Source organism: Drechmeria coniospora, chromosome 02 (genome assembly GCF_001625195.1).
Source record: "Drechmeria coniospora strain ARSEF 6962 chromosome 02, whole genome shotgun sequence".
Classification (NCBI taxonomy): domain Eukaryota; kingdom Fungi; phylum Ascomycota; class Sordariomycetes; order Hypocreales; family Ophiocordycipitaceae; genus Drechmeria; species Drechmeria coniospora.
This window is the reverse complement of record NC_054390.1, coordinates 9,078,499-9,105,070: the sequence shown is the minus strand read 5'-3', so window position 1 is coordinate 9,105,070 and position 26,572 is coordinate 9,078,499. Positions and strand designations below refer to the sequence as shown.

The 26,572-nt window shown below is 59.5% G+C and overlaps 7 protein-coding genes across 7 annotated transcripts; 3 read left to right on the top strand and 4 right to left on the bottom strand.

Moving 5' to 3' along the window:
• Positions 1 to 663: 663 nt before the first annotated feature.
• Positions 664 to 4,491, top strand: DCS_05623 (uncharacterized protein; the record flags this gene model as incomplete). Its single annotated transcript, XM_040802925.1, has 3 exons — positions 664 to 1,706; positions 1,855 to 2,586; positions 2,910 to 4,491. 3 exons carry the CDS (start codon positions 664 to 666, stop codon positions 4,489 to 4,491), a joined length of 3,357 nt encoding a protein of 1,118 aa, XP_040657958.1.
• A 1,691-nt stretch (positions 4,492 to 6,182) lies between these two features.
• On the bottom strand, positions 6,183 to 10,788 carry DCS_05622 (vacuolar sorting protein; the record flags this gene model as incomplete). The annotated part of the gene is made up of 2 exons (XM_040802924.1): positions 6,183 to 6,813; positions 6,890 to 10,788. 2 exons carry the CDS (start codon positions 10,786 to 10,788, stop codon positions 6,183 to 6,185), a joined length of 4,530 nt encoding a protein of 1,509 aa, XP_040657957.1.
• Positions 10,789 to 14,076: 3,288 nt separating this feature from the next.
• DCS_05621 (uncharacterized protein) lies at positions 14,077 to 15,886 on the top strand (the record flags this gene model as incomplete). The annotated part of the gene is made up of 2 exons (XM_040802923.1): positions 14,077 to 14,382; positions 14,462 to 15,886. The coding sequence occupies 2 exons, from the start codon at positions 14,077 to 14,079 to the stop codon at positions 15,884 to 15,886; spliced, it is 1,731 nt and encodes a 576-aa protein (XP_040657956.1).
• Positions 15,887 to 16,712: 826 nt separating this feature from the next.
• DCS_05620 (amino acid permease) lies at positions 16,713 to 18,715 on the bottom strand (the record flags this gene model as incomplete). Its single annotated transcript, XM_040802922.1, has 3 exons — positions 16,713 to 17,775; positions 17,840 to 18,049; positions 18,135 to 18,715. 3 exons carry the CDS (start codon positions 18,713 to 18,715, stop codon positions 16,713 to 16,715), a joined length of 1,854 nt encoding a protein of 617 aa, XP_040657955.1.
• Positions 18,716 to 21,211: 2,496 nt separating this feature from the next.
• DCS_05619 (mannosyl-oligosaccharide 1,2-alpha-mannosidase) lies at positions 21,212 to 23,460 on the bottom strand (the record flags this gene model as incomplete). The annotated part of the gene is made up of 3 exons (XM_040802921.1): positions 21,212 to 21,529; positions 21,589 to 22,928; positions 23,010 to 23,460. 3 exons carry the CDS (start codon positions 23,458 to 23,460, stop codon positions 21,212 to 21,214), a joined length of 2,109 nt encoding a protein of 702 aa, XP_040657954.1.
• Positions 23,461 to 24,533: 1,073 nt separating this feature from the next.
• On the top strand, positions 24,534 to 25,254 carry DCS_05618 (uncharacterized protein; the record flags this gene model as incomplete). Its single annotated transcript, XM_040802920.1, has 2 exons — positions 24,534 to 24,863; positions 24,928 to 25,254. The coding sequence occupies 2 exons, from the start codon at positions 24,534 to 24,536 to the stop codon at positions 25,252 to 25,254; spliced, it is 657 nt and encodes a 218-aa protein (XP_040657953.1).
• Positions 25,255 to 25,455: 201 nt separating this feature from the next.
• On the bottom strand, positions 25,456 to 26,193 carry DCS_05617 (uncharacterized protein; the record flags this gene model as incomplete). The annotated part of the gene is made up of 3 exons (XM_040802919.1): positions 25,456 to 25,767; positions 25,829 to 26,045; positions 26,108 to 26,193. 3 exons carry the CDS (start codon positions 26,191 to 26,193, stop codon positions 25,456 to 25,458), a joined length of 615 nt encoding a protein of 204 aa, XP_040657952.1.
• Positions 26,194 to 26,572: the final 379 nt, after the last annotated feature.

The window sequence follows — 26,572 nt, the reverse complement described above, 5'->3', positions numbered from 1 at the left end:
AGTCGTGGTGCGGCGCGCTCGCTGTAGGTGCACGCACATGCATGACGACGACGACGACAACGACGACGACGACGACGACGGGCGCAAAAAAAAAAAAAAACGCCTACCAGTACTCCGTACGGTGCAGCAAGTGTACGACTCCAAGGCCCCGACGGCAATGCCCAGCCAAGCACAGAGAAAAAACGAGCGGAAACGAGTACGACGAGGTATGACCAGCAATCTCCCACCCCCATCCCATCCCATCCCCTCCCCTCCCCCGTTCCTTCCTTGCCCTTTCCTTTCCTGCCTTTCCTGCCGGCTCGTACTCCGTACAGGCAGCTGCGCTTATTTATACCCGTGCTCTCCTTCCTTCCTTTCATTCATCCTCCCCACCGCCCAAGATCGCCGCCCCGGAGATCATCACCCTCTCCGTCCATTTGCAGAGGCAGAGAACGAAGGGTCAAGCCGACGGCACGACGCTGCGGCCCCTGTCGATGGACACCAGAGTCCCGGTGGCCCCTCTTCGACCCCCGGCTTCCGACCCTAGACCCCCGTTCATCACCAATGAGCATTCCCGGCAACTGACGGCGCTGTCAAGGTCCCCCTGGCCGTCGGCGGGAGCTCGACGGCCAAATCAGGAATCATCAGGTTGCATCGGGCCTGGGTCCGAGTCGACCTTGCAAGATGGACATGACACCTCAGCACTCGTGCTCTCGCGAGGACGACGACACGCACTCGTACGAATCCTCCTTGGAGGAACCCTACGAGGGTGGCCACGAGTACAAGAACCTCCTCGGAGGCCGTGCTGGCCCAACCCCGAGTGCCAGCACGGATGCGACGACGGATGCGACGACGGATGCGAATACAGAGGCAAGCACAGAGGCAAGCACATCTTGCCGTGCCCCAATGATCCGTTATGATCCGATGAAGAGTTTTCTCCATCTCGAGACCACTCCCTCGTCGACGACAAGTTCCCTCGACCTCGACGACAATGCTGCTTTTTCATCGGCCGACGACAACGATGCCAGCTTCCTCCACTCATCACGCACCTCTACCCATAGCGTCGCCACGCCCGCTCCCGAGCATAGGATGCCGTCAGACGCCATCTTCGTCCCTGGCGCTGTCGGGTTCGCCGACGGCAATAGAGACAGCAGCCCGACGTCTGCCATGACCGTCGCCCGTCCGGTGACGAGCACGGCAAGGAAGGCCGGAGCCGTGCATCGACAAATTTCGATGCGGAGCCTCGACCGTCACGCGAGTCAACGGCGCTTCCCGGACAGGTCCGAAGACGACGGTGCCGCTCGGCGGCGTGGTCCTGCCTCCTCCCACCGTCGTCGCCAATGCCAAAATGGCCGCCTTTTCGACCGCCACGTTGGCCGGGACCAGGACCGACAACCGTCGGTGTCATCGAACCACCAAGGGCACCGTTTGCAGGCCTCGACGCGCAGCGGAAGCCCTGTGCAAAGTCCTCGACATGTCCAGCAGCGGTACCCATGCTGCACGGACCGACGATCCCCGCCGGCTGCGTCGACCTCCTTCGACGCCTTGTCGTCGCCTCGTGCCATGACGAGGGACGAGTTCGAGGCTCTGCCACATACGATCCAGCGAAAGGTACGTTCGACGTGCGTCACCCAGAATCCCGTCTTGCTCGTCATTCTCGCCAGCGGTGAGGCGGAGGGAAAGGAAGCGAGGCGAGGCGAAGCACGCGCGTCGGCCATTGGTCCCCGGTGCGGACACGCGAGACCGTCAATCTGGACAGACGTTGAAACAGGCGTGCACAGGCGACAGCCAAGGTCTTGCACCGGCCTCGATCGCCCGCGCCTAGTGGCTGTTTATCCATTCAATGTTTGACCCGGGTTGTCGCCCCCCAAAAAGCAAGCAAGTGCATGCGTGGGCAAGAGGGGCCAAGGTACAAAGTCGGCCGAAGAATGAAGTCTGCCGTGCCGTGCCCTCCCCTGCCGCCCTCCACGTCAGCGATGCGGTCGGTGGGTGCCGTGGCATTGCTACGTGCCTACGCTCTCGAGTTGGGCCCGGTCTGTCTTACGTCTCCGACCTTTATTTCCCGGCCTTTGCTGCCATTTCCACGTCCCCCTTGACGTCGCCGTCGAATGAATCATTGGATGCTCTGGCCATTCGCGAATGCCCCTTGGCTTCCGGTTCCCAAGCAGCGTCCCATGCCCCATGCCCCATCGTCCGTCGTCCGTCATCCATCGTCCATGGTCCATGGTCTTGCTTCCGACTCTCCTTCTCCGACGCCGGCGGCGGGACTCTGCAACGGCCGGCACAGTGTGCCACCAGCCGCGCCACGAACGATGGAGGCTCCAGCGAGCCAGCGGCCCCTGCCCTGCCCTGCCCTGCCCTTCCCGCCGATGTCACTGGCCGCTCCTGGGGAGCCTGCTCGGCGGCATCGCGTTTCCCTGTCTCGGCTAGGCGCGCCTTGGAACGACCGGACCGGCGCCGGACCGGATTGGAATTGAGCAAGTGTTTCCTGGGCTTGGCCGCCCGTTTTACCGCTCACCCAACCGCGACGCTCTATTTGGCGGCTGCGTGCCCTGGCGGCTGCGTGCCTCTTGTTGCCGCTGCCTGGCGGCGAGCCAAGGCGGCGCAGTGAGCCAAGTCGGTTCGTGATGGGTCGGCAGGTCCGACGTTTTTTCGAATTTAGTTGCCACCGCCAATCCGAATACAGCTCAGCAGACTCGTCGCCGTTTGACCTTCATCTCAGACTGTATCAGTCGTACCCGCTCCCCCCCGGATCATTGATCCAATCCCACCTTGCCGCACCAAACGATCCCCATCCCCGTGTCCAGCCACGGCGGCCAGCCTATCCCATGCCATCCCGTCCCCTCCATCCCATCTCATGTCACCACCCATTCGGCGCACCTTGACTCGTTCCTATCTTGAGACGAGACACGCCACTATTCCCATTCCAGCCTGCGTCCCTGTTGGCGAGCGAGCGCGCTCCCTTACCTTTGCTTCCTCGATGCTGTCTTTGCTGTCGTCGGCCCGTCCGCGACCGCCGCCTCCCCCTCTGTCCCTCCGCGCTGCCCCTCCCCTCGTGCGTTTCGGCGCCCGTCATCGCCTCCCCCTCGTTTGGCTGGCATCGGAACTGATCCCTCATGCCGGCCGCAGTACTTTACTACCCTCGAGCGCCTGCGCTTTGCTCAATGTCCCGAAGGAAACCTTGACACGACCATTGTCAATCACAGCTTCGCCCATCATCGCTCGCATTCTTCGCCTTCCAAGGATCGCCCCCTTCGACGACCCCCCATCCTCCACTTCGCCTTCGGCTCCGACGACCTCGACGCCGCTCCCTGCCCTCTTCCGCTCCGCGACGACCGATCCAGTCGGGCCCCTCCCCCACGGCCGGAGCAGCTGCGAATTCAACGTCGCGAAAGCCACGGCCCGTCGCCATCACATCGTCGACGCCAAAAGTTCGCACTCGAGGCCGCACGCGTCGCGTCCATTGGCATCGATAAACGCACCCACGAGACACTCGACGCAGACATGTCGGACACCCTTGCGCTGACGGCCAGCGTGCCTTCCGCCGCCCGGGAGGATGCCGTCGTGCCGTCGGCCGAGGTCGACGTCGCCGAGAGGAGAGACTCCCTCTATGACTGCTTCCGCCGGCTTGACGGCGATGCTTTGGATTTAACCCTCCACCTGGACGACTATGACTTTGATTTGAGAGGGGACACGCCCGAGCAGAGCACACACTTGCGTCCATACCTTCGCCGCCGCCTCTCCGTATCCAAGTTGCCCACTAGCCATCGGGCTTCGAGCGCGCCCGGCCGTCCCGCATCCAAGGATAGCGACGCGCCGCCCATGTCCGAAGTCTCGTCCGCGAGCCTCACCACGGCCTCCTCTGGCCGCGTCTCCAGAAGTTCACGCGCCCGGTCCTTCATATCCCCCAAGAGGCGGAAGACGCCCGTCGACGTCGCCACGGATGCAGATGCGCCGACGAAACTCAGGCTGAACTTTTCGGAAAAGGGCTTCGACGAGGCCGCCGCCTTCGACTTCTTCCCCATGGACGACCTGCGCGACGAGAAGGTGCCCTCGGTCATCGAAGTGACCAAGCCGGCCACTTTCTTGGCCGACGACATGTCATCCCTGTACAACTCGAGCGAGATATCCGCTGCCGAATCGGAATCCCCGCGGACGCCCGAGTCGCTGGATAAGCCGTTGCCACCGCCGCCCGTCACGGATGCGGACTCGTCGTTTCCAAACGCTGCCTATGCGCAACAGCTGGCGCCATCCGAGGTGACGCTCCGCATGACCTTGACGCGACCCGACCTTCGAACGAACGACGACCAGATGTATGGTTGGCAGCAGAAAAAGGCATCGGCCGGTAGGCGGCAGCGGACAAAGGACGACATGCTCCCGCCCCTGCCATACTCCCGCGAGGGTTACTCCAAGGAGAGCATCGAGCGACAGTTTGCAGCCATGGACCTGGAACAGCTCGAGCAGGACGACGGGGTCGTCAAGCGATTCTGGAACCGCGTCCGTCGGTCGTGAGGCGATTAGCAGTCCGCCCCCCTTCATCGACCGCCGTTTTCTTCTTATTTCCCTACATCGTCGCCTGCACTGCGGAGCAAGGCGCCATCGCGGGATATTCATCATAAGCGACTCACTTTCGGCCCTTTTTGCATGAGAATGCCCTCACCTACTTCCTCCGTCGAACGGCTTAGTATACCCGGCCGTTGTGTCATTATTTTTCTATAATTTCTTTGCGCTCTTCACCTGAACAATGGTCCGCCTCCAAGGCAACCTCGGCGTTTATCTTTCATGTATAATGAACTTGTTGCGAGAGCGATTATGAAGTTGGCAAGACATCGGTTTTTGGCGCCCTCAGGTATGGGTTTTGGCCTGGTTTGTGTATTCGTCGACTCATGGGAGCCCCTGCAAGATATCCACCCTTTTCGTCATGTTTATGTTCGGAGCCGAGGCTTTCGAGGCCGTTTTGCCACATCCCGTCTATCTTGTTACGAGGACTACACTCGAGTACATATATACACTGTAACCGACGGGCTGCTGGTTTGACGAGTTTAGTTAATGAGATGAACCCGAATCACATGATGCACGGGAACGAATCGCTCCTGATAACATGTCTGAACACCCCAAGGACCGGCATTGGCAGTCAGGTCCCGGTACTTTCATCGTAGTATCATACTTGGTGAGACGACAACTTGTTCGTGAATACTGCTGTCTGCTGCCGTACGAGTGCGCAGGATCAAAGTGCAACCGGCGACAAGGTGCCCTAGCACATGGACGTGGGGAAGATCAGGGCGAAGGAAACGTGGACTGGGTCTGCAGTAAACAAAGCACGGCTGCACCTGGTAGGCAGGATGATATTCATCTCGGTGCAATGGTGACTTCAGCGAGGATTCAAGCTTCAATTTGATGCTTGCTGCACATCCATTGCAGAGCATGTGTACAAGTAGAGCACCAACTGCACATGAGCACAATAGGTACTAATAAAACAAGCGTGTACACATACTTACATATATACCTGTACGTGCGGCTTGCATGTTTCGAGTGCGTGCCCAAGGGCGAATGGGGGAACGAACACATTGTCAACTGAGAACAACGCATTCTTGCTACAGGCGAGAAGAGAACCCATCCATGGATCAAGTGACGGGCGCGCTCGGACGTCATGCTGAGAAAACCTGGCATCTTTCATCATAGACTTTGCGAAGCACGATTGATTTCCCACGTCCTTCACTCCAGTCTCCATCGGGCTCGCAGCCAAGAAGCCGGGCCAGGGGAGGGAGTAGAATAGACTCACGCCCTTCATCTCCGCATTCGGTAGTCATCACTGCAATAAAACGCCCTGCGCTCAAGCCCTCCCTCTCGCCAGCATCGTCGGCGGCACACCCACAGCGTAGGAACCCATCTCTCACTACGGCACTGCAAAAGCGAGCAACCGTGGATGCAACAAAGGGAAGGGTCCATTCAGGAAGGCGAGTGGTTCCATGTTCCGCACGGAAAAGGTTCATGTCCAACTTCGACAGACGGGTCTAAATTATGCTTCTCCCTCGTAGACTACAAGACGATCCATATCAATTCCTTTCATTTGCTCTCCGTCGCACTTCGTACAAACGACCGACCTTTCACGAATATCCAAGATTAAGAGGAAAGAGGAGAGTCGCTCAAGAGATGGGGGTTGCCGAAAGCGCATTTTTGCCTTTGCTCCCGTAACGCATGCGTCATACCTCTTCGTCGCTGTCGTCGCCCAGCAGCTCGCCTTCGTCGTCGGCGACGGCGACATAGTCGCCGCGTGAAAAGCTGCTGCGGGTGGTGAAGGCTCGTGGGCCGTTCGAGAACCAGCTCCGGCCGCGGCGGCTGCCGAGCCTCTCGTACGAACTCGCCACCGACCTCCAGAGGCTCGTGGCGATGACGGGGAGGGCCACGAGCACGGCGCCGACGGCCGAGACGGCGATGACGGGGTACTTGACCCAGGGCCGGTCGCTGTCGAACGTCGCCGACTGGTCGCCGAGCCTGATCTGGCCAAACTTGCCGTCCCAGTTGCGGAAGACGTACCAGCCGATGGCGCCGGCAATGGCGAAGGGGATGACGACGGCGAAGAAGATGACCAGCCCCGACGTGCGGTGGCTCTTCTCGAACTGCTCCTCGTGGCCGTCGCAGGGATGCTCCGTCGACGTCTTGTCCAGCTCGTTGCCGCCCTTGCACGTCGACAGGGGCACCCGGCGGTACCCCGTAGGCTCGAACCAGGACGTCTCGTTCTTGTGTTGGGCGCACCACTCCTTCCCTGACAGGGGGTCGAGGCCGGCGACGAGGTTGCACTGCCCGTGGCCGTCGAGCTCAAAGTTGTAGGCGCTGCAGGTCGGTCAGTCACGGTCCCCCGCTGCGACGCTCCCGGCGGTTGCCGTGCGGATGTCAAGGAACTGCTTACCATTCGTAGTCGCGACGGCTGCACTGGCAGTCGGTGTGATCGTAGAGCCTCTGCAGGCTCTGCTCGTTGAAGCACTTGCGATCCGGCTTCTTCCGGAGGTACCTCGCGACGTGGCCGAACAGGCAGTCGTCGTCCTGGAGCGGATGCTTCGGCGACCACAGGTCGTAGTCGCTCTCCGAGGGCGAGTCCTTGTCGAACTTGCACGCCTTGTCCGCCAGGCCGGTGAAGTCGAGGTTGACCGAGAAGCTCTGGCCGCTGCTCGGCTTGCACCACACGAGGAAGTTCCGGGAGGTGCCCGACTTGAGCGTCGTGATGTCCAGCACCGTCACCTCGCTGTCGGTGAACTCGTGGTCGTGCCAAGTCTTGCCCTGGTCGAGCGAGTACGAGACCATCTTGGTCTTGACCGGGTTCGCGCGCGTCGCCCGCTGGACGAGCACGATGACCGAGCCCTGGTCGCCGTACTGCCAGGTCCAGTGGCCCTTCTTCGTGTTGGACCAGGTCACGCCGCCGTCGGTCGAGTGGAAGGTGTCGGCGTCCTTGATGTCGCCGAGGCTCGGGCCGACGTTGCCGATGCCGAAGATGAGGCCGATGGCCGTGTCGGCGGCAAACGTCTTGCGCTTGTCGTCGCGCTCGGTGTAGTGGTGGAGGTGAAGGGCGCACGACTTGTCGCCCCTGGCGCTGCTGCAGGGGTAGACCTTGCCGTCGACGTCCTTGGCCGGGGGCGCCAGGTGGGCCCATTCGGAACCGTCGGTGTGGGAGATCTTGGTCTGCAGGATCTTGGTCTTCTCCTTCTTCTCCGTGTTTGTCACGACGTTGATGAGGACGACGCCCTCGAGGCCCGAGACCTTCTCGAAGTCGACGTAGGGCTGGTCGTCGCAGTTGACGTTGGACGCGCTGAGCACGTAGCTCGTGCCGTTGGAGTTGCTCTTGATGATGGAGCCGTACTGGCGGTCGGCGCCTCCCTCGGTCCGCACAAACAGGTTGATGGCGTGCGTCGAGCTGTCGAGCAGCGTGTACTGGTTCTCGTGGCCCTCGCGGAAGTTGGGCGGGTAGTGCGTCTGGTCGAACTTCTTGCCGTCGAGGCTCGCGAGCGCGCGCATGTCGTCCGACTTGTCGTCCTTGGTGGCCAGGACGATGAACTCGCTCATGGTGGCGAAGTTGGCCACGTCGCCGTCGAACCTCGTCCTGTCGGCCTCGAAGAAGTCGTCACTCGTCGTGACCGTCAGCGGGCTGTCGTTCTTCTCCTCCTTCCTCACGAGGCAGACGATCTGCCGCTGGCTGCGGTACGGGTAGGCCGAGTTGCCCGTGAACTCGCACTTCTCGGCGTAGCGGTGCATCGTCTTCCAGCTGTCGCCGCGGTCGGTCGAGATGGAGGCCTCCTTGAAGCACGAATCGCTCTTGCCGACCTCCTCGCACTTCACGCCCACCCAGATGAGCCAGTCCTTCTTGTCCGGGTGAAAGCCGAGAGGGGAACTGCCCGGGTTGGGCGTCGAGGGCGCCTTGAACTTGTGGAAGGTGTGGCCGCGATCGATGCTGTAGATGACGACGTCGGTCTTGGTCGTGAAGAAGACGACGTCGGTGAAGTGCTGGTGGGGGTAGATGCCTTCGATCTTCTCGCCCTCGAGGATGCGCTCCCACTCCTTGCCGTGGTCGTGGGAGACCCAGAGCTTGTACTCGACCACCATGAGCCCGTCGCCCCTGTACTGGACGGGGCGGACGATGACCGTCTCGTCCGTCGACGCGCTCGAGCCGCTCCGTTCGAGATAGATCATTTCAAAGTCGTTGAGCTTCGAGTCGAAGGTGAAGGGCGTGCTCGTCACCTTGTCGCTCGCCGGAGGGCGAGGCTTGGACGCGCCCTCGGAACACTTCCTCTCGACGAGGTCGTCCTTCTGCTTGCCTTGGCCCCTCTTGCACGTGTCCCCGGGGATGAGACGCCAGCCGCTGGAGCCCTTGTAGGTCGCGTCGGCGCCGTCCTTGCAGGCGCCGTCGGGCACCACCACGGGGCCGGCCTTGATGCACTTGGCGTGGTCGTCGGGGTCGCGGCGGAAGTTGAAGTCGCATTCGAAGTCGGCGTCGGAGCACTCGCAGTCCTCCGTCTGGGGGACGGGGTCCTTGAACTCGTGCTTGACGAAGCAGTCGGCCGACTTCTTGCGGCGGCGGTACGTCTGCTTGTGACCCATGATGCAGCTGGGCTTTCCGTCGTCGTCCACCCGAGCGTGCCAGTCCTCCATGTCCTCGGCTTCGCAGGTGCGCTCGTTGAGGCCTTCGAAGTCGATGGTGACGATCTGATACTCCGTCTTCTTCTCGCCGATGAGCAGGAACTTGAGGCTCGTGGAATCCTGCGTCGTCGTGAGGACGTGGGGCTTGACGGCCAGGCCGTCGGGGAGCGGCACCGTCTTCCAGTCCTCGCCGTGGTTCAGGGAGTAGGAGATCTCGGCGACGTCCTCCTTCTTGGAGTCCTTGACGGCGACGAGGACGGAGCCCGAGTCGCCAAACTCGTACTTGTGGGGGCCGTCGAGCGCCTTCTTCCAGTGGAGGCCGGCGTCGTCGGAGACGTAGAGGTCGGCGTCGACGAACTTTTCGAGGAACTTGCCCGTGTTTCCGTTGCCCATGACGAGGCCGGGCGCGGGGCTCGAGAAGACGCGGCCGACGTTGTCGAGCTCGGTGATGGAGTGGAGGTGCAGCCGCTTGCCGCCGGCCTTGACCTCGTGGAAGGTTCTGCCGTCGTCAAAGGTGATCTTGGAGACGACGGCCTTGTCGTCCTTGCCCTTCTTCTGGACGTCTTGGCCGTTGTCGACGACGTTGACGAGGAAGATTCCCTGGATGCCCGAGATCTTCTCGAAGTCGACGTGACCCTTGGCGTTGCGGTTCGTGTAGGGGATGTTCTCGGTGAAGTAGGTGCCGTTGGAGTTGCTCGTGAAGAGGACGCCCATGGGGTTCGAGGGCTGGGCCGTCATGACGTCGATCTGGATGCTGTAGTTGGTGCTCTCGAGGACGGTGTAGGCCCCCTGGCTGATGCGGTGGGAGTGGTCGTGGCTGTCGTCCTTGGGGAACTCGGCGCGGTGCCACCGGAGGGTGTCGTCGGTGACGTAGAGGGCCATCTCGTCGCTGTGGGCCGACGAGGTGGCGACGAGGAGGTACTTCTTGACGCTGGCGAGGTTCATGACGCCGGACACGCCCCTGCTCGAGTCGACGTTGGGCTCAAACTCCTGCACCTGGCCGTCGACGACGGCGAAGTAGCTGTCGGAGACGAGTAGCCGCTGGTCGGCGCGGAAGAAGGAGAAGGGATCCTTGACGATGCAGAGAGTCCTCGACTTGTCGAGCTCGGCGTCGCCGGTGGTGAAGTGCTTGGCCGACTTGGCCCACCAGCAACCGACGGTGTGGGAGCGCAGCTGCTTGATGGTCTTGAAGCCGTCGGTCGTGTACATGGCCTGCTCGGCGCAGAAGATGCCTTTGCAGTCCATGCCGTTGAAGATGATTCGGTTCGGGTCGTCGGCGTGGAAGATGAGCACCTCGGCCTGGAATTTGCTTGCCAGCGAGTGCGTCTCGAACTTCTTCCACGTCTCGCCGCGGTCCTCGGTCTTGTAGTGGGTGTCGCTCGCCGTCAGGACGAAGGCGGTCGAGGGATCGGCCGCGTGCATGACGAGGACGACCGACTTTCCTTCGGGGATGCCGCCGACGCGATCCCACTTGACGCCGGCGTCGCTGGAGCGGTAGATGTTGCCCTCCTCGACGTCGTGGAAGACGATGACGTTGCTGTCCTCGAAGTAGCTGAGGAACAAGGGCGGGTGCTTGAAGGCGTTGACGGCCATGCTAGGCGCATCCTTGGCGAGGGCCATCGAGGCCCAGAGGGCCACGAGCACGAGCAGGATGCGCCATGGTGCTTCTCGTGACCTCATGGTTGGCGAGGCGAGGTGGCGAGGCCCGCGGCGTCGACCATGAACCAGGGCAAGCTAGGCTAGGACGGAGAGCTCGACGCTCGTCGGACGGATTCGTTCCCTTCCAGGCCTGGGTGAGGCGGAGGTGGGCTTCGGGTGCGATGGCGGGCCCGCCCGTATCAATTGGGGATGGAGAGGAGGGAGGCCGATGCCGTTGTCGATGATGTGTCCGGTTGAAGTGGCCAGGCGCGGGTGAGGCCAGACTTGGTCGGAGTCGAAGGAGGACTGGGTAATTGCCTACAGTGCAGTTGGGTACTTGGGCTTGTATGGCTACTACGTAACCAGTTAGTGGTAGCTGCAAGTAATCGGTACTTTGATATTAGCAGCAAATGGTACCGAGCTGTCCCCGGTAGTTCGTACCTTGGTACTTAGTCCGAACCACGCGATAGTCTCGTCCTAGGTACTTGTCTTCCTACCAACACTCCGTGCTCAGATTTGCAATACAAGAAATATTAATTAATACATGTATTACTCCGTAAAGAGTACATGTATGCACACATTGCTCCGTCGAGAGATACCTAGGACACTACAAATTTCGTACGCACCAATCGAGCGAGCAATCCTGCATGCCAACGACCCGAGTGCGTGGCGCTGCACTGGTACGTAACGCACATGGAGTTTTCCGCACAACCAAGTACAGTACGGAGTACACACGGGTGGCATGGTTCCCGCATAAGTAAGTACTTGACCACAAGTACTCCGTAGTGCGTATGTACATGTATTTTTTCCTAATTGCTAGCACTCGACAAGGTACTCCGTACTTCCAATAGGTGTTCTTGTAAGTACTCCGTACAGTACCGTACAGTGCGCGTCCTCTTGACAATCGTCGGTCGAATGGCGCTCAGGAGCCACGTAACTCTGGCACATTCAGTCGCCCAAACAAACACACCATATTTCTTGTGCAAGGACGTGTGCCTGTTATGTGAGTGTTGCTGCCTGTTGGTGAACCTGGCGAGGTCTGTCAGGGCCGTTTGTCTGCCAGCACCAAGATCTTCCAGGCAACACCTCTCAAGACAGTAAGTACTATTCATGGACGAATCACGCGTAATGATTATCGGTGCAGGAGAACGACAGAACAGCAGATGTGCTCAATAGACGTCGTCCAATGCATACGGGCAGGTTCCCTTCTGGTACGGAGCAGCTACGCCTACCATGACATGGGCACCTGGAAAGGAGCCTACGGTCGAGTAGAGCATCGCAGGTCATCTGTTGGAAGGAAGGTTTGTGACGCAGGCACAACAAAGGTTCCGAATCAACCCTCCATCGAACCGACTCACCCACTCCCAACAGTTCTCGGAGCAGGATGCACATGCAGGTGCACATTCGTCCTCGCACGAGCACGAGTTCTGGACCGTACAGTATGTCCTGCTACCTTGGAGGCCCAGGGGACTGGCAAAATAGTGGTGGTGTGTTGGTCGTCTTCGACCAATGGATCGCCCGTCATCAGGGGTTGCGGCCGGCAGTCCACAAAGAATCGAAGGAGCAGCGATGGAGATGCGTCCGATCGATGGCTGGCGATCTTCTGCTGCACTTGTAATTGTGTCGTATCGTTGCATCGAGCTAGGTTCGCCACCCGGCTTCCGCGATGGAACATGCATGCATCGCGTGCCCATTGACCGCCTACAATGCTACAGTAGCTACGGAGCCCAGTACGGAGCATTCGTGCATGGTTCAATCCAAGTCGGGACCTGCCGCGCACGCATTTCTTGTAGATGTCTACTAATAGTACGGAGTAGCAAGGACATGCTGTGGCCTGCGTCATCTCGCAAACGTTACTCGTAAACACCTAGTCGGTACAGACAAACCCTCTTCGCCACATCTCTGAAGAAATGCGTCAATGTCGACTCCGTACTCTGTACTCGTACAGTTCATGGTAATAATATTAATATTAATATTAATAGCTAGTACTACACCACACTGTACGGAGTACTCCGTGCTGTGTTGATTAGCACGTACGGGTTAATTATACCTGTACAGTATTACTCCGTACTTACTGCACTTACTTACCTCACAAGTACTCCGTACTTACTCGAGTACATGGACAACACGCGCAGGCAATACGGAGCACCCCCAAATACATGCGAGTACCTGTCTTGGCGGGAAATTTTCAAGTTGCCGCAAGTACCTATATGTATAGTCATGTACATGCCACAAGGGTTACCTCCGCGCGTGGCGCTGGCAGGTACCGATTCGACTGCTGCCGTCCGTTGCGAGGCAACCGAGTCGCGGCCATGGCTGGCAAAAACACCCAGCGAGGATTAGTGAACAAGATAATAGCTGCTAGCACCACGAGTACCTGGAAATTAGGCCCAGCAGGCACCAGCTGAAGCCCACCGAGCACTAAAGACGGAGAAGCGAGCCTTGAGCGAAACGCCCTTTCCTGAAATTGACTCAGCCGTCAACACAAACATGGAAAACACCAATAATCAACGGCAACATCTCGATTCGTCCTTCAAAATCGAGCTCCGGTCCTCATCAAATCCATCTTTCGACTTCCTTTTCGTCTTCGCCCCCCGCTGCCGAGGGTCCTGCCGTTGTTTTCTCGAGTCCAGGGGCGACAGGCCCAAGTACAGGATTCAGGGATTCGGACCAGGGGTCGCCACCGCGGCAAGGAAGTGCACCCTAACAATGAATATCCATGCAAACAAGAGTCACTGTTGTATTCTCGTTCCAATATTGAGTAGAGCAGAGTTCATGTACGAAGAATCAAGACAATCGCTGCTACCGCTGCTGCTGCTGCTGCTGCTGCTGCTAGGAGGCACATTGATTCCCGTGGTTACCTCTATTTTTCTGCATTTCCAGAGCTTCGTGTCCTGGGCATGCACAAGTACTTAAGTACATGTATGTACATGGATAGCACACGCTACGTAGTGCATGCTGGAAGTACTGTACTAGTACCTTTCAGGCACCCACCACGGCGCCAACAAATCCACAAGCTAGAACCCAGAACCCGGGCCTCATATCTCTCTCTCATCCTGCATTAACGCCTCCCGCTCACGCGCTGTCGTCTCCTCCTCCTGATCGTGTCGCGACCCAGTTCCGCTCTCCGCCCCCCCCCCCCCCCTTCCCCTTTTCTCCACTACAACGACCACCAGACGTTTCGGTACTCCTAGCACACGACGGCAACAACATCAACAGTTGCAGCGTCACTTGCGACACCTCTCCCCCCCCCCCCCTCACTCCCCAAAATATCCAGCAACGACCCCCTGGAAAGTGAAACAACACACAGTCATCACCCTCGACCTCGCCATGGCTGCCGCAACCTACAAGCAGTTCCTCGCGAGTCCCAGTACTTCGTTGCTGGCAGACAAGGCTACGCTGCACTATGTCACGACGACGACGACGGTTTCGGGCGCGACCGACATCATCAAGCACCTCAACTCCCTGCAGAAGCAGGTCATCAAGAAGAAGCAGGACATCCTGAACGTAATCGACGGCGGCAACGTTGTTGCTTTCGAGCTCCATACCGCACTCGAATTCCAGACGAGTGGCGGAGCCTACCTGCCTGGCCTCGACGACAACTTCCTCTCGGATCGCGTCGCCTACTTGCCAATTGTACGTTCGACCGGCGTCTTTGCATTCATCGTCCTCCATGGGAAGCCCTTGTCCCGTGCTGACTTGGTCCTCTCCGCAGCTGCACATCGTCTCCTTCGACGGCGAGGGCAGGATTGCCCAGATCCGTCAGCAGTGGGATCAAGGCTCGCTCCTCAAGCAGGTCGAAATCATCGGCAAGAACGGACGCAACTGGCCCATCAAGGACGGCCGAGAGCAACTCACCATGATCCAGTCTTGCCTCAAGGTCGTCGGCCCCGCCTCCACCCGGGCGCCGCAGAGCCACAACGATCTCGTCAACCGCACCCGCGAAAGCTCCACCAACGCACTGCGCGACCCCCATGCGTCGCTGAAACTTTTCGGTCCGAGGGAGGAGCTGGAGGCGGCCGAGGGGGCGGCCGTCGTCTCGCCTTACGCGGGCAGTCGACCCCGCCAACGCGATTTCGCCGAGATCTTGGGCGATGAGCCTCACGCCGACGATCCCCACACCCCTCGCGATCGATCCATGTCGCCCTCCAAGGCCGGTCAGGGCAAAAACTTCCAGCCCATGCGAATCTTTGACGGCCCCAACGGCCCGGCGCAGGACGTCGACGACGACGACGACGAAGAGCCCAAGAACAAGGCTAACAGCTACATTCGTCCCAACCCTCAGAAGTACGAACACTTTAACTTTGCCGACGGCTCCGACCCCCAGGACCACCCGGAACGGGCATCGTCGCATCACCAGCGGCCCAAGACCAAGCACGACAGCCAGTGGTCCTTTGACGACTTTGTCACGCCCCAGAAGGCGCAGCGAACCAAGATCTTCCGTCACCAGGACGTTCGTCATTGGGACACGGAGGCCGTCAACGAGGAGGAAGGCGACGAGAAGCATGCCGGAAAGGGCCGTCGGGATGCCGAGACGCACTTTGAACTCCAGGACGATGGCGAGCGGCTCCCCTATCAGGACCGGTCCGACACCAAGCCGCGGGGTGCCATGCATACCGATGCTCACGGGCTCCACAAGGACGACGACGAGGAGGAGGCGGCCGGCCCCAAGCGTGCGCTGGGCAACATCACCAACCTCAAGGACCGTACCAAGGACTTTGACGCCCACTTTGCCATGACGGACGCTTCGCCTGGCCCTCTTGAGCCTCAGGCTGGCGCCAAAACCCACGCCAAGGCCGTCAAGATGATGGACGCCAACTGGTCCTCGTACGACAAATCGCCCGCCTCCCAAAAGGAGAACCAACCCCGAGCGAAGACGCAGGAGCATACCAAGATCAACGTTGCCGGCGACGGCATGGGAAGCAAGAAGGGCACCAACCGAGATTGGCTCTACGGCGGTGCCGGCGAGGAGCAGGAAGGCATCAACATTGCCGGCGACGGCATGGGCGGCAGGAAGGGCACCGAGAGGAACTGGCTCTACGGCGGCGGCGAAGATGAGGTGCCCCAGCCCACGGGTGGCCGGAAGGGCAACGTTGCGGCCGCCCAAAAGAGCGCCAAACAGAACCTTTGGGACTATTGAAACTCCTCCACCGTTGCCGAGTTCGGATCCGGACGAGGGCATCTCCAGGCGCCCCCCCTGAATTTTGACGCCTGCAGGCCACTGCGCGGAGCATGGCCCATAAGAAAGCTCGGTCCTTGGTGATTCGAATTTTGGTCCCAGGCATTCTTGGCCCAGCGCATGATGCAAGGGCCGGTCGATGTCCCATCCGAACGGGGCACGTCTTTCGTATCTAGTCCTCTCGTCGCGACCCCTACGGCGCATCCCGTCTTTGTGCGGCATCCTGTCGCCTTTTTTTTTCCGGACAATGGAAACGGTTAGAGGAATTGAGTGGCTTTCTCTTGTATCTGTTGTTGGCGCTGTTGATACGGACAATTGTAGCAAGACTTGCACATTATTGAAACAAGTACAGGTATCTCGAGGATCTTGCAAGGCGATGCGTCATATCTGTAGATTTCCTCATCGAGTAATTGTGGACGGCCCGTTGCGTGACCAGAAATGCGATGTCGATGATTTCATCTTGGTTGGGTTGAAAGCGTAACCGTTGTGTATGAATGAGAAGCCGATGTTGTCTCACACCGGCCCAGGAATGATTTCTCATGGCGATTGCATGTACGACAACTACATCGCGAGGGGCAGTTTCCATCGATTGTGAATTCATAACCTAGGAAACGCCGTGCCATTTCTCCAGACATACTATCGCCACATGATCCAACCTTCCCAAGCCAACAATGAGGGCCAAAAAAAGAGCCACGACACACCACGAGCGAGCGCGCTGGCAAAGAACGACAACGACAATGCGGCCAAACACACAAATGGCGGGGAATGAAGAGCAGACGGATAGGTGCTAGCAGAGGAGCTTGTAAAATTTCTTCCATCGGGGCCACGACGCACGCTCCTCGTCCTCCTGGGCGAGAAGGATGGGTAGGTTGAAATCGCGGCGACCGGTGTCGACATCCATATCGCGGATCCTCACGTACTTGGTTCCGTAGAGGAGCTTGTGGGATAGGTAGAAGGTGACGACGATGGGCACTCCCATGTACCTGAGGAAGAAGGTCTGGGCAATCTTGCTGGCGCTCAGGACCTCCCAGCCGATGGGGAAGGCGCCGACCCAGAACTGGGCGGCGAGGACGAGAAGGTTGAGAGCGAGGCCGCAGTAGGAGCCTAGGACGCCGACCTGGGAGACCCAAGGTATGGTGCTCAGGCTGCGGCCGTGGTAGGCCCAGGCGCGGCGGAAGCGGATGTGGCAGAGGCAGATGGAGGCCCAGGTGAAGACGGTGGAGAGGCCGGAGATGGCGAGGAGCCAGTCGAGGACGCTGGTCTGGTACTGCATGCCGGCGAGATAGGCGAGCAGGCCAAAGGCGGCGGCGACGGCGATGGCGACGAGGGGCCGGCCTCTCTTGTCGACGTAGCCGAGGATCTTGGGCGCCTGGTTGAGCTTGGCGAGGGCGACGAGGGTTCGCGAGGAACCGAAGACGGCCGAGTTGCCGACGGACAAGACGGCGATGAGGATGACGGCATTCATGACCGAGGGGAGGATCTCGATGCCGGCCTCCTCGATGGCGATGACGAAGGGCGAGGCCTTGGCGTCGGCGGGACTGTCAAAGTCCATGAGCCGAGGGTTGTTGTAGGGAACAAGCAGGCCGACGAGGGTGAGGGCGACGATGTAGAACAGGGTGATGCGCCAAAACACCTGCTTGATGGCCGTCGGGAGCGATTTCCGCGGGTTGGCCGTCTCGGCCGCGGCCAGGCCGACGAGCTCGGTGCCGGTAAAGGCAAAGGCGGCGGTGACGAAGACGCTGCAGAGGCCCTTGAGCCCGTGGTGAAAGGCACCCGGGTTGTTCCAGAACTCGCCGCCAATGTATCCGCGGTCGGGCGTCCCCCCGCAGTTGAGGACGATGCCGAGGAGGCTGCAATGGCGGGTGCGTGAGCGCAAGCTTGAAAGGGCAGCACGAGGGTCGTCACGGCACTCACATGAAGCCGATGACGGCGATGACTTTGATGATGGAAAAGGTAAACTCGGCTTCGCCATACCCCTTGACGCCAAAGAGGTTGATGATCATGATGGCGACGAGAAACATGGTGACGAACATGGCATTCGGGAGCTCGTAGGTCCAATAGCGGATGGTCAACGAGGCGGCGATGATCTCGAGGGGCAAGACGGTGAGCCACTGCATGGCGTAGCTGGGGGGGGGGCGAGGGGGGTCGCGCGTCAGCATGAACGGCAAAAGCAGGACGAAGCCGGGCGGCGGTGGCGGATGAAGCTTACTTCCAGCCCATGGCGAAGCCCCACGAGGGATCGAGGAAGCGCGTGGACCAGGAGGAGAAGGAGCCGGCGATGGGGAAGATGACGGCGAGCTCGCCGAGCGCCTGGCACGTGCAGTACAGCATGGCGCCGACGATGGAGAAGGCTATCAGCAGGGAGGCAGGGCCGCCAGCATGCAGCGCCCTCCCGGAGGCGACGAACAAGCCGGTGCCGATGGAGCCTCCCATGGCAATCATCTGCAGGTGGCGACCCTTGAGCTTCCGGGCAAGCCCCGTGTTGGCCGACTCGACGGCGGCCAGGTGCAGGTCGTAGTAGTAGGGTCCATAGCCCCGGGGCGCAGCGCTGCCGCCGCTGTTGACCTGGCTGAGGTGGTCGGAAGGGAAGAAGTTGGCGGAGCTGTCGTCGGCCTTGAAGCTGTTGACGAAGCGTTGGACGTGGCGGGGAAGCCGTGGCGACGGCTGCTGATGGCGTTGCCACCGATGGTGCGAATCGTCGGCTTCGCCCGTGCTCTCGGTGCTGGCCTGGGTGACGGACTCTGCCTTGATGTCAAGGTTTTTGAGCTCGACGTGGCTACGAGGAGCCATGATGGTCGTCGTCGGTCAGCACGACAACGCCGTCGTCGCCCCCGTTGGCGATGCTGATCCGCCGGAAAGGGATAGAGAAAGCAGAGCGATGGCCGCTAACGGCAACGACGCCTTTGACTCTCCCAGCTCTTTGGAACGATGACTGCCGTTGATCGCCGTCGTCGAGGCGGGGGGGGGTATCATGAGGAGGGGGAGGGGGGGGGGGGGGGGGGAGGAGACTGGAGGAGCAGGTGGCAGGTGGCAGGTGGCAGGTGTTTCGCTTCGGCCCAGGCGATGCGTAGACGGAAATGTCGCACTCGGACGTTGGGGCCTTTTTTATACGTGTATTGATTTGTTCGACGAACGAATCAGTACTCTTTGTTGTCTGGCAGAGGCAATTCGGAGTGAGATGATGCAGATATCTTGAGGCATGCATGGATGGGTAAGAGGGAATAAAGCTGGCCGAGGCACCATCGGCAGTGGCAGTGGCAGTGATGGGCGTGGCGTGAGACAACCGGGGCGGCGTCAGATCGGTAGGACAGGCGCCACGAGGACGCCATCGCTGACGTACATGGACATCTATCCGTCCGGACCCTGTTTCACTTGTCGGTACCAGGTACCACGGCGGTGCCCGTCAGTACAGGCCCAGGCCTCGTCGGCATCCACCGCTTGCATCTGCTCCGTGATTATACGACGGATAGACGCCTGTTCCTGTTCGCGCCACTTCGCTCCGTACTCTCCAAGCACAGTAATACTGTATTAACGTGTCCACCTTGTCGCAATAGTCCAGCCTACGAGTGCCGTAGCATATGATTACCGAGTAGCACCTGGTAGTACGGAGTACTCCGTATACGTCTAGCGATTCCGGCCAACGTTCCTGGGCCGGGGGTTGCTGGCATTTCTAGGCGGGTACCTAGTAGGTAGCAGATACAACGGTAGTAGCATGACTGGACACGCCACAAGTACAGGTTACCTGGGTGTCTTGGTCGTGCTGAAGCGAACGGCAGAGGTGGCTGGTGGCTGATGGCGGGGGAGGGGGAGGCGCCTGGGCCCTGAACCAGGAACCGTAGGTACGCATAGCATACACCTACAGTACAGCACCAGTACGGCGTATACAGTATTACTACATGTGCATGTACGGAGTACGTTGTATAAGAATGTGAGTAAGTACTTGGTTGTAGGCGCACTTCGCACAGGTACCACCGTACCAGAGAGTGATGTACCGAGTACTACAGCACAGAGGGGGAGGCGCCTGAGCCCTGAACCAGGAACGGTACGCATAGCATACACCTACAGTACTTACAGCACCAGTACGGCGTATACAGTATTACTACATGTGCATGTACGGAGTACGTTGTATAAGAATGTAAGCAAGTACTTGGTTGTAGGTGTACTTCGCACAGGTACCACCGTACCAGTGAGTGATGTACCGAGTACTACAGCACAGAAGGGGAGGCGCCTGGGCCCTGAACCAGGAACCGTACCTACGCATAGCATACACCTACAATACACCAATGCAGAGTACTAGGTACCTTACGGTACTAGATGGGCATGTACGGAGTACGTTGTAAGAACAAGAATGCACTGTGGTTGTAGATGTACTTTGCACAGGTATCACGGTACCAGTGAGTGATGTACCGAGTACTACAGCACAAGCACTACGGAGCAGTTATGGGTACGACGAACCCTGGGAACCAGTTTCAAAGTTTCCCCTCTCTGCTTGCTCGCTTGCGTTCATGCTGTCTGGTGAAGTAGTGTACTTTGGGCTTCATGATGGTTCGAATCGGAACCTACAGTAGAATAGTACCTGGTACAGTCCGGCTGTCTCTGCCGGCGTCAAGGCCTGTTGCCCCCTGTTTACTACTGGTATCATGTATGCCTGCAAGTACGAGCCAAGTACAGAGTACAGCCAGTTACTTGCCTGTACTTCACCGCATGGTACCAGGTACGCTTACCATCACGTGTACAGTGCTCCGTACATGCACACCTACTGACTCTTTACTGCACATGGACGGCGCACAATTAGGAGTATCAGCGTGCTTATCGGCGGACGGACTGCTTACTCCCACACGTCGATGAGGCCACGCCACCAAGGAGCCCGTCGTGGCCAGCGTCGTCATGCCGTCAGTGTCGTGTCGGGCTGTCCGCCGGCAAACCTCATCGATGCCAGGCTTGGACCAAGGAGTTTGTCGTGGCCAGCGTCGTCATCCCGTCAGATTCGTGTCGGGCTGTCCGCCGGCAAACCTCATCGACTGCATACAACGCAGCTTCGGCGGCACGCCGTCATGAACTAATCATTGCATGCTGCCTACCTAGGTATCGAGATGGCACCAAGCGGCAAGCCAACAAGTGCCAGCCATGCTCCTCGTCGTACTCGTACTCCATATCCGCCAATAACTCGGCCGTGCTTTCCAAGAAGGCGTCATGAGCCGTCAAGAATCGACGCGGCCCTTGTGCGTGGCAATGGCGATACCGGCGGCGGCAGCGCGTCATCAAAAACACGCCCCCCCCTTTGCATCATTGTCCCGCGACAACATTCGCCGCGGCAGGCTGCGCCGCGGCAGGTTGCTGCTGCTGCTGCTGCTGCTGCTCGGCAGCCTTCTGCTCCGCCGCCTTCTGCTCCGCCGTCTTCTCCTCGGCGGCCTTCTGCTCGGCGGCCCTCTCCTCCGCCGTCTTTCCCTCGGCATCCCGCGGCTTGCGCTGCCATCCGGTCTTGAACAGCTGGCCCAGGTCGAACCTGGGAAAGGGATGGGCCTCCGTGTTAAAGACAATCTTGTCCAGCGGCAGCACGTCGTTGGGCGAGAAGAGGAGGTAAAAGTACTTGAGCGTCTCCGCCTGTCCTGCGTGTCAGCGTAGCCCCGTCGGGCTCGTTCGGGTGCGGAAGCGGCACGTACCAGCCAGAAGCTCTCCATGTTGTCGAGGATGATGGGCGGGATGACGTTGGCGTCGCGGAGGCTCGTGAAGCCGCCGTTCTCCTCGACGGCCGTGTAGTTGGTGAAGGAGCGGAACATCTCCCAGCCCCAGTCTCGGTACTTGACCTCGCCCGTGATCCTCCACATGTAAAACAGGCTCTCCACCGTCTCGGGCCGCTGGAGGTTGTGCACGTCGTTGCCCTTGACGCTGTAGTCCTGCCGCCACCGCGCCTGCGGATCGGCGTCGAAGTCGGCCGGGGCCGCGTGCGGCGCCGACTCGGCCGGCGGCGGGCTCGCGATGTTGAAGTGGGTGATCTCGGCCGCGAGCCCCGTCGCCATGAACTTGTACATGCCCCAGCACGTCTGCATGAGCTCCCGCGCGAGCCGCATGTCCTTCTCCTTCTTCTCGTCCCAGCTCGGCAGCTTCCGCGCCTCGGCTTCCGAGATGCCGCCCGTCACGGCGAGGGCGATGGTTCCGGGCATGAAGCACACCAGATGATCCATCTTGGCCGACAGGAAACCGTCCAGGCCCGACGGCCGCTCGCCGATGATGGTGAAGCCCGATGGCTCCGTGTAGGTGACGAGGTGCTTCCGAACGCCTTCGAGCGCGTGGTTCCACATCTCCTCGTACACGGGCTCCTGCTTGTTCGTCTGCAGGTACTGCTTGATCAGATACTCGTAGTACGAGTCGCCGCGGCTGCCCAGCCGGATGTTGTCGCCCTGAAACTTGCCGTCCTTGGCCGAGATGTAGATGGGCACGAGGCCGTCCTGCGCGTTGTTGTCGTCGACGACCTTCATCACCTTCTCGACCTTGTCCCAGAACTGCTTCTCGCCCGTGAGCTTGGCGAGATACTTGAACTCGAGCTGGACGCTCGTCGCCTCGGCCGTCGAGGACGCGCCTCCGTCCTCGTGCGAGGGGATGCCGTGCATCTTGGCGAGGTTCACGCTCGCGTACGGGATGCCCGAGCTCGACTCAAAGGCCACCATCAGCCGGTCGGCGAGATCCTTGGCCTTTTCGAGGTACAGGTCCTCCCCCGGCTTGCCGGGATCGTCCTCGGCCAGGGGCGCCATGTTCGGGAACTCGTTCGACAGGTAGTGGGCCGACAGCAATCCGCCGAGCATCCTGATGGTCGTCTCGAACGTGTTGACGTCTTGATCCTGGTTCCACACGAGGGATTTGGAGAGCCACTCTCGCGCGTGCTGGAGGCGCTTCGTCTGGTTCATCACAATCATCGTGTCCAACGAGTCGATGATGATCCAGCCAAGCCCGTGAGGGGCCATGTTGTTGCCCGTCTTGGACGACGGCCGATACTGGTCGTATCCTGGAGGGCGCGCCATCGTCAGCCAAACGGTCGGCCGCACGAGGCCACAACGCAAACGAGCAAGGGCGACCGGTCACCTACCCCAGGCGTATCGTTCGTACGCGTCCCAGCTCAGCTCAAAGGCTTCCACCACGTGCTTTCGCCTCTCGTCCCAGTCGGGACCGTTCTTCTCGGGAGTCGACGGTGCCGCCCACGTCCATGCCGACGCCGTTTTCCGTCGCGTGCCGCGGCCGGGCAGGTAGCCGGTATAGTATAGCAGGGAGAGTATGGCGACGATGCTGAGGATCATGGACCGCTTCCGCCTCCACCACCGTCGTCGCCGCATCAAAGGCGTGTACCCGTACGGCTTGTCCTTGTACATTGGCAGCTGGTCCGGCTCGAACAAGCCGGCGACCCGATCCTGGACCTCGTGGATGATGCCGCCGCGGCCGCCCGAAACGATTCGCCGCGACGCCGCGACCCATGCTCGGTCCTCGAGGTCTCGGTGGGGAGCCGTAAAGTCGGGCACATTCCTCGGTGCGTTGAAGGACATGTCGAGAGCGACGGCCGCGGATGGGGGCCCCTGTTCTCGATATCTTGCGCAGCCCGGGTGGCGCGTGGCCTTGGGGGAAGGGAGATGTTGCTCTGGCGGTCGACGTCGAAGGGAGCTCCAACTATTCGGCCGGCTGGTTCATGTCGCAATGATCGAGGAGCACGGGGTAAATGGAGAAAGGGAATTACAGCAGAGAGCCGCCAAAACTCCTCCGCAAGAAGCACTCGAATGCGGGATGCAGAGAGGGCCAGATGGGGAAGAGGCCGAACGTAAAGGCAGGTTCAAAGACACGTGCTCTGCTCCCGGAGATTGTCGATCTTGGCCCGCCTGTGGTTGGTATGGGAGCAGAACGCTTGCAGTCGGAAAGGACATGTGTGCTGAACCACTCGAGGTAGGCGTTGGAGCTCTGCTAGAGCTACCTACTGTAAGTACTTAGTACTGCTGCACCAAGTACCTGGCGGAGCACCGGAAGTGCTTGAGTAAGTACAGTAATTACTCTGTATGGAGTAAGTACTTATGTAGTTGTACCTTGTACCTACTTGTGCTGCTACAGAGTACATGTACTCTGCAAAAAGTACAGTAAGTACGTGTACTTGCAGCGCTCACATGTACAAGTACAGCAGGTAGATACCTAATTAGTACGTAAGCAGGTAGCGCTGGAACGAGTTGCAGGGAGGCTAGGTTGCATTGGGTAATATTCGCCTCCTGGCATCTAATCACGTAAGTACAGAGGGAAGAACAGGTAATAAACTTGTACTTGTACGGACGTACTTACTTACAGTACTGAAGTACTGAGTACCTAGCTCAAACCGTCTGTATTCCCTACACCGTACTCCCTACTCCCTACTCCATCGATACTCTATCGATACTCCATCCAGTTTGCATAGCACAGTATTGCTACCGAGTTATTTCGGAACGTGCGAATAGCTTTGTCCTTGAATCGACAAAACGATAGCTCTTGAAAAACGGCAGAGCCTGATTCGATCCAACGCCATGATGCGGTAGAGTATGCCTTGCCTCCCGGGGACTGGTTTGCAATAGTACATCGGGCGAGAGGAATTTTCCGTCGCATCATGTCCGAGATGGATTTTGAACACTTCCCCTTCCTAAACCACGAGGAATTCTCCGAGGCTTGCCACCATTTCGAAAGCCAGTATTGCCGCGCAGAGCTTGGCCCTCTCCGGAAGCGTTGGAAGCTCAGGCTGTGTGCCGCGCTGGATACCACCTTTTCCACCCATGGACCGTACGCGACATACCTTCAAATATCCCGTCCACTGGAGCGCATCCTGGACCATCCTGACCTCTCCCTGGGCCTCGGCAAGTTGACTTTCTCGGAGAAGGATGGTCGAGACGCCATAATCAAGGCCGACGATGGCATGATGGATGCCGAGGAGGCCGACTCGGTACGGCACATGGCCTGCTCTTTGCACCCGTGCGCTCCGATGGCAATATCCTAACCCACGCCAGGCTGTAGTCATTCACCATCTGCGTGACCGAGAGGCCGAACACGTCACGTACGAAATTCATCTTCATCCCACCTACAGAGTCCCGTGTTTGTGGTTTACGCTTCACAACCTCCCGTCGGATGAGCCCGCGTTGGACGTCGACACCGTCTTCCGCCACCTGGTCCCTGACGAATTCAAGGATGGCCTTCGGCGGGTGGGAGGAATTGGTGGCATTTCAGTGGATGTGAGTACAGATGCATGCCACGCGTCGTTTGGCCGCCAAGGCTTGAATCCCGCCCATCGGTTCATGCAAACAGCAGCCTCGCTGACAAGTGCAACTCCGTCGTAGCATCACCCCGTCACCGGCGTTCCCGCCTTCTTTCTTCATCCTTGCTTGGTCGGAGAGGCCATCTCGAGCTTCCCATGCTCGAGGCAGAATTACCTCATCATCTGGCTCGGCCTCGTCGGCGGCTGCGTGGGCCTCTGGGTGCCCAAGGAAATGGTCGTACAGTGAACCGAACATGCCTCATGCAAGCTCGCCTCGCCTCGCTCATTCGTCATCATCGCTATCCTCTTCCATCTCGACGTCCTCCTCCTCGCTCTCCTCGGCCTCCTCCTCGTCTCGTGTTCGCTTCTGTCCACGGGGCTCGGTCGCTTCGGCGTCCTTCATGACTTCGTCTGCCGCCTTGGCAGCCTTGGACGACGGGCCATCGGCGGGCGCGGAGCCGGCCGTCGGGGCGTCGAAGATGCTACGCTGAAGATCCGTCTGCTCCACCGTCGCCGCGCCCGAGACGGAGGGCATCTTGAACGTGCCGTCCAGCTTGGCCACGAAGTGGGACTTTCCTCGGGCGTATTCGATTTTCTGACAGGTTAGCATCGTCGGGCCGAACGGTGCAGCGTCGCGGGGTCGAGGGGGCTCTAACGAGTTTGCGGCCGAGAAACATCCGTCCGTCCAGGTGCCTCATTGCTTGCGTTGAAGCCTGCACGTCGCGGTACACAATGTGAGCCTGCCCCCGCATCTTCATGGTTTTGAGGGCGACGACGTCGAGTACGGTCCCGTGCGTCGAGAACAATAGGTAGAGCGCCGTTCGCAGGTCGTCTTTTTGGATTTTCGCCGAGGGAAGGTTTGTGACGTAGAGTCTAGGGAAACCAGTCAGTCAACAATACACGGGCGTGTTGTGAAAGTCGGGCCATCTACGCACGTTTGGTTGGGGGGGATCGACTGGACCTTGGCTGGCAAGGAAGCGTTCGGCGTCAGAGTGCCCCGGGTAGACACCGCCGTTGCCATTGTGCCGTGGTCGGGCCTCGACGAATTGAACGCACGCCGTGCTGGCTTCCTAGTATACGGGACCTTTCAGGTGTGTCTGTGAGGTTGCGCTTGCATCAGGCGGTCGCGGGCGCAGGCTTGTCGTTGCGTCGGAGGGCCAGCACGCGTGAAGTGGAAATTTCGAGGCTGCGAACAAAGCACCACGCTGGACGTCGATGAAGCAAGGCGACTTGCTACAGCAAAGTACAGTGGTTGGGTGGACCGAGACACTCCACATCGGTACGTACCTCGCGACTGGTTGGGAGTGGTTGTATTATTACTTACTAAAGTACGGAGTACTGCACTTAAGTACTGTAAGTAAGTACTGTATGTGAGCTGGCCGTCTACATGTACATGTACT